This window comes from Vombatus ursinus, unplaced genomic scaffold (assembly GCF_900497805.2).
Source record: "Vombatus ursinus unplaced genomic scaffold, bare-nosed wombat genome assembly UNPS02014825.1, whole genome shotgun sequence".
NCBI classification, from domain to species: domain Eukaryota; kingdom Metazoa; phylum Chordata; class Mammalia; order Diprotodontia; family Vombatidae; genus Vombatus; species Vombatus ursinus.
The window spans coordinates 12525231-12538068 of record NW_020954603.1 but is presented as its reverse complement, the minus strand read 5'-3'; the positions used below and the strand labels follow the sequence as shown (position 1 = coordinate 12538068).

Below are 12838 nucleotides of genomic sequence, written 5' to 3'. Positions count from 1 at the left end.
TCTTTTCTTCCTCTTTTCATCCCTCCTTTTATCCCTTCTTCCCTTCCTTTCTTCCCTCCCTCCTTTTGTCCCTTCCCTACCCTTCCCTCTTGCTTTTCTCCCTACTTTCCTGCCTTTCTCCCTTTCTTCCTTTCTTCCCTCCTTTCCTCCCTCCTTCCTGAATTCCTCTTCCCCTCCCCTTTCTCTTTCCCTCATTTCCACTCTTCCTTCTCTTCTTCCTTGCTTTCCTGCTTCCCTACTTACTTCCCTTCATCTTTCCTTTTCCCCTTATCTTCAGAGGCTGACACAGTGACTATACAGAGTAGGTGCTTTATAAATGTTTGCAAAATGGATTAACAAAAAAAGATAGGAGATGCTATCCTGGGCTATATTAGTCTTCCTTCAGGGCCAAACATTTTCACTATTCAAGGGTTGTAACTGCTTAGTCTCCATTTACTTAAGTCATTAAGGGCAATGGGGAAGAGGCTAGATGTTGAGCTGGGATAATGCAATACCTGTAGTCTCCTAGCCTGTTCTCTCTCTTGCTCTGCCAACATCTGCCTCCTCTGGGCTTCCATATTGGCAGCCATTTGCCTTTGTTGCTCTTGCTGTCGCTTTTCATTTTCCAGCATTATCTGCTCCTGCCTTCTTCGCTGTATTTCCAACTCTCTTGCAGCATCTGCTGCAGCTTGTGCTTTCCTCTGTTGCTCTGAGAAGGAAAAAGAATTATAAAAATTGAACTAGAGGTAGATAGGGCATCTGGGTGGTGTAGTGGATAGAGAGCCAGGTCTGGAGTCAGGAAGATTTGAGTTCAAATCTGGCTTCAGACACTTACTAGCTGTGTGACCATGGGCAAGTTGCTTAACTCTATTTGCCTCAGTTTCCTCATCTGTAGAATGAGTTGGAGAAGGAAATGGAAAACCGCTCCAATATGTTTGCCACGAAAACCCCAAATGGGGTCACAAAGAGTGGGCCATGATTAAAACAACTGAACAAAAACAACAACTCGAGGTAGTAAGCTGCTCACTCCCCAGCCTTCCACCCCTGTTTACTATTGGTTTTACTTCATAAAATAAACTTATTGGACCTCTTCACTAGATTAACTAGTACTTGTTTAGAGAGAGAGAAATATTTAGGAAGCACAAAAAGGAGTCTTTGTTAAATTCAAATGCTCTCAAGGACATCCAGTCATCTTAAATAACATTTCTGAAGGCAGAGGGCACAATTCTCAGCACTACTCAGGTTAGAGCCTCTTTCGTGTATTTCTCACCTTTCATCTCTTCTTCTTTTGCAGTGAGCATTTTGTCTGCCTGGTTAATTGCATCAGCTACAGTTTCCTTTGACTTCAAGTATTCTTCCAAAGTCTTGTCTGCCTGGAGGATAGGAAGACAATGAATTCGAAACAGGAAATAGTGATGTGAGTGAGGGTGAAGCCAAGGCTTGTTCATTCATCCGAGCAGAGCTTACCTGTGTGTCACTGCAACTGACAGTACTATTAACGATTCACCTTGAGGCTTGGAAAAGACCCTTAAAGTTTCCTGGCTTCTCTTAATCTTCAACCCTGAACCTGTGCCCAAAGGGAAGGTTTACCTGTATCCCCTTCTTGGGGTGCTGGTGGTACTTATTTATGAGCTCTTGCTTCTTCTGAAGAAACATGCCATAGCCCCCTGGTTTGGAGAAGGTGTTCTGCTTCACTGCTTCCTCCAGAGGACTGAAAAGATCCTGAAGCAAAGCAGTGCACCGGTCTAGGGACTCTCTTTCATTATGTTTATGGAAGTCATCTAGCTTGGCTTCTAGCTGAATCTTTAGAGTGATTAAATAAAGAAAAAAGGAGAAAGACGTAAGGGGTGCAAAAGAAGCATATAATTTCAAAATTCAAAAGGACCTCAATAGTCATCTAATCTACCCCATGTTCCATGCTGCCAAAGCGATTGTCCAACCTTTTCTTGAAGGGTTCTAATAAAGGAGAACCCGTGACCTTTCACTTTTAAGTAATTTTAATTGTTAGGATGTTTTCCTTCAGTAGATTGCCCTTAAGAAAATGTTAGGAGTGTGGTATATGATTGTGATGGAATACTACTATGCCATGAGAAGTGATGAGCTCAGTGATCTTAGAAAAACATGGAAAGACTTGCACAAAATAATCAAGAGAGAAATCAGCAGAACCAAGAGAACATTGTATACCGTAACAGTAACAATATAGTAAATATTGTTTTAAGAATAACTTTGAATGAATAAGTCAATTTGAGTATTATAAATACAGAAATTAAAAATAAAGGACATATGAAGAAAGATTCTATCTGCAACCAGAGAAAGAATTTATAAATAGAAGTATGTGTAGAATAATTTTACATATCTATACCTATTTGTGTCTAATGGTAGCTATCTCTAGGACAGGAGAGGGGAGGGAAGAAAAAAAAGGAAAAATAAAAAAGTTACATGATAATTTTATTATATATTTAAAAGGAATAGCAAGTTTTATATAAGAGATATGCAGTTTCATGTGCAATCATCTTTTTTTTTTATACTATGGTATGGAAATGTTTGTTTTATTCCATAAATTGAAAATAAGATAAAAAAATTAGGCACTTCTCCTTCCAATACATTCTCACAGAACCAAAACCTGTTGTCTCTGTGCACTTTTAGAGGCAGTCAAAGAGAACCAAATTTGCTCTCTGATCCATTAGCCTGAGATCAACTCCTATTCTGTCCTTCAATATATGAAGAGTACAAGTGTCTTGATAAGAAGTTTCCAGAAATCCCTTCCCACTACTGTCTTTGCTTAGGACTGTGGTATATAACCCACATTGCAGACCAAAAGCCTCTTTTAACTTCTCAAGACTTTTAATATATGTATTAGATGTTCATATTACATTAAATCTACAGAGCACATAAGAGTCATGGGTCTTTCAGTTACTGATAATACTGAAAATGGAGTATCAGAGTCACAATACTGAGGTCTGAGGCTTTCAAATTTAGTAAGAGCTGTAGTTCACAGGCAAAGTCCTAAAATAGCAAAGGTACCTCCAGTGTTGTTTGGAATTCCTGGTTCACATCCTTGAAAGAGTCCTTGATGAAGGATTTAGTGGCTTCACTCTTACAGATGACGTGTGCGTCCAACAGTTCTTGAAGGGTTTCTGTGGGGAAGTGGACCTTCTGTCTCATCATCTCTTCATACAATGTTAGGGACCTTTGAACTGCAGCCGAGTTCTCTAGCTGAGCCAGTGCCAAGACTGCATTCTCCACACAGGGAATATCTCCACTAGTGATGGCCTCAACATAGTTCAGGACCAGTTTTCCTAGACCTATAGAGGGAAGACAAATGGAACAATCAGGAGAATGGTCAGAACTATCCTGTTTAGGAATGAGGCTGTTTCTTTATTCTTTGCCAGGGTGGGGAGTGGGAGTTTCATTTTGTGTCTCAGAAAGTGAGCTTTCTGATAGAATCAGGAAGCATCAAGAATGCTTATGAAACAGGAAATAAGAAAGATGTTTTTGGTAACCAAAGCTTTCACAAATGTGGTACATATGACTGGCCTGGTGCAAGAAGACAGTCATTGCCTTTGTCCATAGTTACCCTATGAAGACTCTTGTCTGCCTCACTCTAGTGTTCCATACAAGTGCCATAAGGAAGTCAAGGGAAGTGCTGGTGAGAAGAACACTCACGGGGCCCATTGATCGTGCCACCTCCTGGGAGAGTCTTGGCCTTAGCGTCATTGAAGATGTAATCACAAAAGTTTTTAGTATTTTCCACAAAGTCAACATCAAGTTCATCATCATGAAGTTCCTCAAGCTGTTTGAGCTTATTTGTGTGAGCAGGTGGGACAAAGATGAAGCATTTCCTGTTTAGAAAGAACTTCCGGATACATATTCTGGCTTCTTCACCGGTACCTAAGGAAAGGGAGGGAGGAAGAATATGGCATAGAGTGAAAGTTGACCTGGAGTTCAGTCCCCTCAAATTATGTCCTGTTCAGAACATTTGACTCACTCCTAACCCTGAGGTCTTTAGGCATGAGATTGATTAAAGAGAGAGAAAAGGAAAAGGACAAAGAACTTGTGCCAGGAATACAATTATTAGTTGAACCTAGTCATCTAGTCTCCTTCTAAACCTTGCACTATATTCCTCTGTTTTGAGGAGGCTAGGGACTATTACTATACATAGATAAACTAGATACAAATAAAAGTGGCTTCTGGGATTTCCCCCGTTGCCCAGCCCTTAATCCCTGGCACCTTTCTTCAGTTTCAGGGCATTCTCCAGGTACTGATTAGAGGTGACAGGCTGCCCATCAATTTCCAACTGCAAGGTGAAATCACGCACAGTCCACACAAAGTCTGGAAAAAGGCTCGCAAATTCCATGGAATCATTCATCTGCTCAGTGCTGGGGGAAGATTTTGTCTTGATTTTATCTGTCAGTTCTGTCACATAGCTGGGGTGTTAATGAAGGACAAGTGGCAGAAAAAGAGTCCAGCAGGCATCATCCCTTAAGTCTCCCAATTCCCTAATGTCTTTTATTTCTCCTTCCCTTGAATCAGCTTATTGGCATCTTTAACAGGAACATAAGAGATTTTCCTGACAGTTCCTGAGTGTGTGTGTGTGTGTGTGTGTGTGTGTGTGTGTGTGTGTGTGTGGATGACCAGATCCTTGTTTTCATCAGTATAGGGAACTCCCAGTGAGGAATTTTCCCTTAGAAATACAGATTGATATTTGCTGATTATTTATATATACAGCTTTGGAGTTGTCTCAGTGCTCTGAGACATTAAGTGTTCTGCCCTGTCAGAAGTAAAATTATAACCTAGGTCTTTCTGACTGCAATGGGGGCTCTTTATCCACTCCAGGGGTGGGGAACCTGTGACCTCAAGGCCACATGTGGCACTCTAGGTCCTCAAGTGTGGCCCCTAGACTGAATCCAAATTTCACAGAACAAATCTCCTTAATGAAAGGATTTGTTCTGTAAAACTTGGACTTGGTCAAAAAGCTGCACCCAGGGACCTAGAAGACCACACATGGCCTCAAGGTCTCAGGTTCAACATCCCTGATATAGTCCTTTGAAATTTGCAGTGATTTCTTAATGTCATTTCATTTTGTGCAGAAAGGATACTGCAGCTGGTCCATGGCCTGCTGGTTGATGGTGCCCATGCTGTTATAGACAAAGGTGCTGCTCAGTAGCACTGCCAGGGCAAAGATCCACGTGTCATTCTTATTGTCACCCTAGAAGTTAGATCACATTATCTGGACTGAATGCATGATGTTTTACCATTTCTGTGAGATGCCCTAAATTACCATGATTATGCAGTAGGGGAAAACTAACTCACTTGGTCATTGTTAACTTGAGATCTAGAACAACAGTGTTTAGTAACATTTGATTGAGCATGGTGGCATCCACCTCTTCTTACCTTCTCCACATCACCCAGCCCCTCAGTGTCCAGAAGAATGAGGGTGTGATTTGGTTTCTTGGGATGAGGAACACACCACATCCAGATGCCCTTGGTGTGAGACTGCACTGTGGAACCAAGGGAGAAACCTGTACAAGAGTGTAGAGAGATGAGTCCAGATAGTAGCAAAGTGGGAGTTCTGACATTTGGGCATGTGGAGGACATTCCAATCAGAGTTGTAGTGGAAAGAGTGCTGGATGTAGATTGAGTGTAAAGAGCTTTAAATGACCCACAGAGGGATGTGTATTTGAACCTAGAAGCAATAAGGCACCACTAACTCTGAGAAGGGAACATTAAAGTCACCTATAATTATTGTTATTATCTATATCTTTTTTTCTAATTCAGTTAATATTTAAAAATGAAATGGATGCTATTCCATATGGTGCATAAATAGGTAGTGTAGTATTGCTTCATTGCCTATTCTTTAATCATAATGTCATTTCCTTATATCTCTCTCGGTAATGTGAATTTGTGTTTTTGTTTTGTTTTATACCTTCATTCAGCCTCTACGTTTATGGAATCACTCTGATGCACAGTAATTTTTGTTCCTTTCTCTTATTTCATTCTAGATGAATATGTATTTTTGGTTATGTTTCTTGTATCGTTGGGTTCTGGTTTCTTATCCACTCTGTCACTTTATTTCATGTTGTTGGATTATGTATCCTTTCCACATTTGGCATCTGTCTTTCTCCTTTTATTTATTTTATATCTTGTCTCTTTAAATCAGTGTTTTGTACATGAGGGTGTTTTTTTAAGTTTAGACTACTTTTACGCTAGTGTCTCTGTGAGTTAGAGTAAATCCTTATGTGGAACATATATTGTCCAATCTCCATTGTATCTATTACCAGTGAATTTTTCTTATTCATTCCTATCCTTGGTTCTAAGAAAATCATGTTCTGGTATTTCCTTAATAATGACTAAAACAGCAGTATCTCTCATTAATTAATGAATTAGTTTTGTACTCCACCTCAGTTTATATATTGCTTATTTAACTAACTGGAGAAGCTTCTTTCCCTATAAGCTTAGATTCACTTCTCTCTTGATAGGAATCATTCTTCTCTCCAACCCCCCAATCTCACAACTCCTTGGCTGAAACATTGAGGATATTGACTTTACCATATATTATCACTGTAACCAACAAGGAAACAAAGTCATGAATGAATATTTGTAACATATCACCTGAGAGAAAGTCATAGCCAAAGTCACTTTCAACAACTGATTACTATGAACTTCTCAATTTTAGAAACCTAGAAACACCATTCAGTTCTTTCAGGATATGCTTTAAGATAGTTTCTCAAGAATTCTTTTCATATCGCTTTGTGAGATATATGTTATGTTCAATTATCTGTACAGATAACTTATTTTAGTTTCTTTCTCTTTCCTCTAGTCAGCTGTCACAGTTACTATTCTCTCCAGAATGAATGTTAAACTCCTATCTTCTCACAGACATCACATAGAATGGCAGAGATATTGTAACATTAGCTGTAGTTTCTGAGAGAGAGGCTATTGAATTTGATGTTACACCGGTGTATTCCCATTGTTTTCCCCACACACATTTTCTCATGCCATTCACATTCAACTGACCCATTCTAAATTGTTTGAAATTATTTATATTGTTAATTTCTCTGTTCATTTTTTTATTTGCTCATTTCTCTCTCACTTTCAAACCTTCTCTCTCTCTGCCCAGTTAAGAGTTTGGTTCAAAAATCTCCCTTTCAAACTCTCATTTTAAGTAATAAAATGGGAACAAAAGTAGCCAAAAGAATTTAGATCATCTTATCATTACTGTTAAGTAATACGTAAAAATAAACATCTCTAGTTTTCTTTATTAAGATGATGTCTTCTTAAACATCACCATAATTAATTAACTGTTTTCTTTGATCAATGCTTTTTTAAATCTTCTCCCTTTTGTTGCTACTCCCTTTTTTTTAAAAAAAAATGTCCTTTCCTTTGTCTTCCTCATTACTTCTTTTCCCTTCAATCCTATTTATTTTTAATTCCCTGATTTGTGGATGCTGCCTTTATTTTATTTTTTGTGCTCTCCATGTCCCTTATGAAAGGAAACCTGTGTGATATAATATTTGAATTCCCTTCTCTGTCCTGTTTCTTCGTTATTGTATTCGGAAGGAATCAGGAGCACCAAGGAAGTAACCTTGCCTATAAAGATCCATTTATTCTTATCCCTAAGACCCTAATCTGATCCAAATGGACAATATTCTGTATCTGTATACAGAGTGATGTGTCGTAGCCTTGCCTATTGGACTTACCAGTTTTCTGCCTTGCCAGCTTGTTCATCAGGTAGGATTTTCCAGTGCGATAGAGTCCCACGATCGCCACCACCACCACAGGCTGGGTAATTGTAGTAAGGACCTTCAGTGCTTCCTGGTTCACCCTGAATTGCCCATTACTGTTTTCAATTAGGCAGACTGGGGCTGGCATCAAAAGGCCACTGTCCATGTTGGAGGTGGAGTGTTACCTGCAAATGCAAAGGCTGCTCAAGTCGGACATGGAAACACTAGTCATTTCTAAATCCTGAGCTAGGAAACAGCATTCTTAGGGCCATAATCCTTCTACCACTTGGGACCCTCCCCATAGCCTATGTTTCCAGGCAGAACCAGAGGTCTTCTTGTCTCTTTCCCTATTAATCACCTTGCAATTAGGTCTTGATTAATGCGAATAATGAACCCAAGGAAGTGATCACATATATTTGAATTCCAATATTCAAAGTTGAAATATGGCTATTAATTCTAGACCAATGGATATTTGTAGTATGAATCCTAATAACACAACCATGTCAAGGAATTAATTATTTGCATTAATTGGGACCTAAATATAATTGCTTGTGAGTATCCAGCCTCTATCTCTACAAATGCAATTTATAATAAGAAATAGTAACAGCTACCTCTTCCCATGTTTTTTTTGTGGCTCTGAAAACATTTCAGATTGCAAAAATGTAAAGAGGACTTTTGACATATTTATAAGATCATAGGTTTAGAGTTGGAAGTGACCTTGGAGATCATCTAATCTAGTTTACAGGAACCTGGAACACAGAGAGTTTAAGTTACTTGCCCAAAGTCACACAGTCAATAAATAACAGGGATTGGTTTCAAACCCAGGTCCTTTGACTCCAACTCTAGAGCCTCTTCTGCCCAGGATCTTAGATTTAGAACTGGGAAGGACCCCAGCTTTGCTGGGGAGATACCTCAGGGTAGTTTTTCTGTGTGTGACCAAGCCAGGAAGCTCATAGAAGTCTTAGTACCCGGGAACTGTACCTAGGCAGTGCATACTGGCTGAAGCAACTCTTCTCTGTTTTGGTCAGTGTGGTTTTTCCTTCAGTTTCCTTCAAAGTGTTCTTTCTTCATTCTCCTCCTAGCTGCCTGACTGCTCCTCCTCAGTCACCTTTGTTAAATCATCATCCATGCCCTATGTCACAAGCATGGATGTCTTCCAGGGCTCTGTCCCGGGGCCTTCTTTCATTTTCTTTTTGTCCCCCATGCCTAAAATTCTCTCACTCCCATCTTCTTCCTCCTGACTTCTCTGGTTCCCTTCAAGTCCCAGTTAAAATTTCACTTTCTACAGGACACCTTTCTTGCAGTCTCCCTTAATGCTAGGGAAGTATCTTCCCTCTCTTGATTATCTCCAATTTATCCTGCATAGAGCTTCGTTGAACATAGTTATTTGTATGTTGTTTTCCTCATTAGATTGTGGGTTCCTGGAGGGCAGGGACTTTGTGTATTCCCAGCACTTACTACAGTGTTTGGCACAGAGTAGGTGCTTAATCAATGCTTGCTGATTGACTGATTAAGAGAGTGTGGCTCCCTTGTGGGATTTAAAATTTATCCTGTCTGTATTGATTTCTACATACCTGTATGTATATTGTCTCTCCCATTAGATTATGAACTCTTGGAGGGTTGAGACTTTTTTGGGGGGGCGGGGGGGAACCTTTATTTATTTCCTAGTGCCTAGTACCTGGCACCAAGTAGGCCCTCAATAAAAGCTTGTTGACTTGACTTCTCCTACCAGGTCATACATTAAGAGTTTACCAATTAATCAATTAAACAAAAAGAAACAGAATGATCTCTAACTCTTTAAAAAAAATCAAATTAATACAGCTTCCAATTTGTCTAGGTGCCTGTGGCCCCTCACACATTTAGACAGCTCTTAACTAGTCTTTATTCACTCTCCATACTCAGGAGTTCTATCAGTAGTACAGTTCAGGTGCTAAGATCCAGACCTTGCTCAGCTACTCCCACTAGGAGTTAGCAAACATCTCTGGCTATTTTTCCCTCATAATCTTCCAGAGAGGGAAATATCTGGTCAGGGGGAAAGTTTGGGTACAACACACTGATTTGTCCTCTGGCTACTGATTGCTCAAACCCTGGCCCAGAGTTGGAGTGAGATGCCCTCTCACAGAAACCACTTTTTCCCTCTGTGCTTTCTGATTGTTTACTTCTCTGTGGGAGCAAGTTCATGGAATAGAAAGACACAACTATTTGGAGCTGTGCCTGTTGTGCCTCTCTTGCTTTTTCATTCATAGCAATTTCTACCTTGATTAAATATTTCTTATTTCAATGCTGTGCTTGCCTGGGTTCATTAGTATTTTAAGTACTTGAAGTCCTGGGCTTGAGTTACTTTCACAAGTTTCCAGTTTTCAGACTGAGTAGAAAATAAATAAGCCAACATAGGTAAATTGCCGTTAAAAGAGCCCATAATTTGAAACCAAGATGGAGAATTCCGAGGTGACAGTCCCATAGTGTCTTCTTCTAATAAATGGGAAAACTGGGTGCATGGAATGAGATTCTGAGAGGATTTGACAGTGTCAGTGAGCTGTAGATTCCTACTCAGGTTTTTTCCTCTGTCTTTTCTTCTCCTCAATCAAACCTTAAAATTTTCAACATGCAATTTGGACAATTTTAGGAATTTCCATCACAGACAATATTAAGATAGTTCAACTTCCCAAAAACATTCTATGCAAAACAAATACCTCTCCCCCTGACCCCAGTACTTAGAATGGTGCTCCACATGGAGTGGACAGAGCAAATGCTGTGCAGTGACACTTGATCAGACCAATATTTAGACTTTGCTGATCTCTGAGTAACTGAGAACCAACCATGTCCTATTTTAGGGGAAATGACAAGCCCACCCACCACCCCCTCAAACTCTAAGCAAAGATTAGGAACAGAAAGCACACATGCTTTACAATTTCTGAGGGGGCCGTTTGAAAAAGAAAATACAGAAAGATTCTCACCACGTCTTCACTTCACAGTCTCTGTGTCTTCTGTGTTTCGTAGGTTTTCTGACTCCTTTGCTTTTGATTGTTTGTTTTTTCTCTTAATTCCCTGACTCTGACTCTTCTTGGTCAGTTTGTTAACCTAAAGCTCTCTGATCACTGAACTGAGGGCTTCTAGTTTTTAAAGGAATGTTGAGCAGCCAAAAAAAAAAAAATCTGGAAATGAAGTAGAAGAAAGGGAAACTGAAAATAGTAGCCAGCACTTTGTGTGAGTGGCTGAATGAGGAGGCAAAAAGAGGAACTGCCTAATAAGGATTCTGAGGAGCATTGGGTAGGGATTTTTTTAGGTGATGTCAGCTTGCACTGGTTTCCACTGGTGGAGGAGAGGATTTGGATTATCTAAAACAGAAGATCATCTAAAATGTATTTATGTCTGTCCTTGCAAGGTTGATTATAATTATTTGGATATGTGTATTGTTTATGTTGGAAATCAACTTACAAAACAGAGATGAGATGAGTGAAGTTGTCTGATTCATGTCTGGTGATCCTTTGCCCTCTTCACTCTTTTTATTTCTCCCATTTGGGAGTCCATAGCATCCCACTGACCAATGCAAGCTAGGGTATGATCTGAGTTGCCTTCCTTCAGCTCTGCAATACTGAGACGTTTTGGTTTCAAAGCTATCATTGGATGATAGATTCAGAGAGGGCAGACACCTTGGGGATCATAAGATGGTAGATTTAGAGCTGTCAGGGACCTTAGGGATCTTCTAGTCCAACACCTTTTTGCATGTGGGGATACTGTTTCTCCAAAGGGTTGTGTGACTTGCCCAAGGTCACATATATAGTATGGAGCGGAGATTGGATTTACACTCAGACTCTTTTTCTATTGTTCTTTTGAATGATTACTTATTGAGACACAAGTAGAGAAGGCAGGTTGTCAGTAAAAGAGGTATTACAGGCAGTAGATCCTGTCATTGCATATACAGCTAGCTTTGTTTTCTGGTGATCCCTGTGGTAATAGATTATGTTGCCAAAAGGAATCCAAAAAGTATTGTTAAGGATTACAAAGGCTTGCACAAGAAATTAAAAACCTTAGAGCCATCTGTAGTGTTTCTTCAATTCTTCTAAGTGAAATCAGGGAGAGATATAATAATGATAAGAATAAGAAATATCTATGTAACACTTTAAGCATTGCAAATTACTTTACAAATATTATCTCATTTTTATCCTCACAATAATCTCGAGTGATAGATGCTCCTAGGCGATGAACACCAGGTTGAGAAGATGGTGGATGTGAATAGGCTGTTTATTTCTGGACCACTATTTAAAAGAAATGTAGCAACTATGAAACTTCTAACCTAATGAAGGCATAGAAGAGCAAGGCAGGTTTGGGAAATGAACAATTGGTTAAGAAGATGGCTGAAAATGATATTCTGATTTCTAGACAAGAGCTTAAATGGAAAGAGCAACAAAATGCAGGCACCATGCTGAGTTGGGGGGATACAAAGAAAGGCAAAAATCAGTGCTTGGGTCTTTGGGGTTTTTTTTGCCACAATGCATATGACTTCAAAGAGCATATACATTAGAATGGGGGAGGGAATGACATATAAATAGCTAGTTACAAAGGCTACATATATATTTATTACATGGTATATATTTGTATGCATATATATATATATATATATGAATAATATAGACATAGAGAGAAGATGGTAGGTACTCTCAGAAGGGAAGCAACAAGGAACTAGGGGGTTTGGAAAAGGTCTCTTGTAAAAGGTGGGACGAGCTGAGTCTTAAAGGCAACTAGAGAAACTGAGGTGGAGGTAAAGGGACAAATAGTGAATTTATTTTTATTTTTAAAACTAATGCTATATTTAGCTTTGTGCAAAAATATCCTTTACACAAATAATTTTGAATAGTGATATATGAATACTTAATATAAATGGCTGGGTTAAGGAACCAGGAATGTTTAGCTTGGAGAAGAGAAGGCTTAGGGAGACACATGGGAGCTGACCTCAAGTCACTGAAGGGATTTTATGCAGAAGAGGGATTGGCCTTGCTCTGTTTGGTTTCAGAGGAGAGAATCAAGAGCAATGGTGGTAAGGTGAATGGAAGGGGAGTTGGGTGTGGAGTTAGGAAATGTCTCCTGTCCATGAGTGCTGGATCCACATGGGATGAGCTTCCTGGGATCTTTTC

The 12838-nt window shown here is 39.5% G+C and overlaps 1 protein-coding gene across 1 annotated transcript; it reads right to left on the bottom strand.

Annotated features, from left to right (window-relative positions):
• Positions 1-267: 267 nt before the first annotated feature.
• LOC114024938 (guanylate-binding protein 1-like) lies at positions 268-10857 on the bottom strand. The gene is made up of 10 exons (XM_027838227.1): positions 10661-10857; positions 7680-7888; positions 5374-5501; positions 5079-5188; positions 4210-4406; positions 3646-3870; positions 3004-3284; positions 1570-1782; positions 1250-1352; positions 268-688 (listed from the first exon to the last, which is right to left on the bottom strand). Exons 2-10 carry the CDS (start codon positions 7867-7869, stop codon positions 405-407), a joined length of 1731 nt encoding a protein of 576 aa, XP_027694028.1. The 5' UTR covers positions 7870-7888; positions 10661-10857; the 3' UTR covers positions 268-404.
• Positions 10858-12838: the final 1981 nt, after the last annotated feature.

Coding starts and splice junctions, on each gene's coding strand:
- LOC114024938 (XM_027838227.1), bottom strand. CDS start 7,869: ATGGACAGTGGCCTTTTGATGCCAGCCCCAGTCTGCCTAATTGAAAAC. Junction 5,189..5,373: donor GGCTGGGTGATGTGGAGAAG/GTAAGAAGAGGT, acceptor TCTAACTTCTAG/GGTGACAATAAGAATGACAC. Junction 3,285..3,645: donor TGGCACGATCAATGGGCCCC/GTGAGTGTTCTT, acceptor TTCCCTCTATAG/GTCTAGGAAAACTGGTCCTG.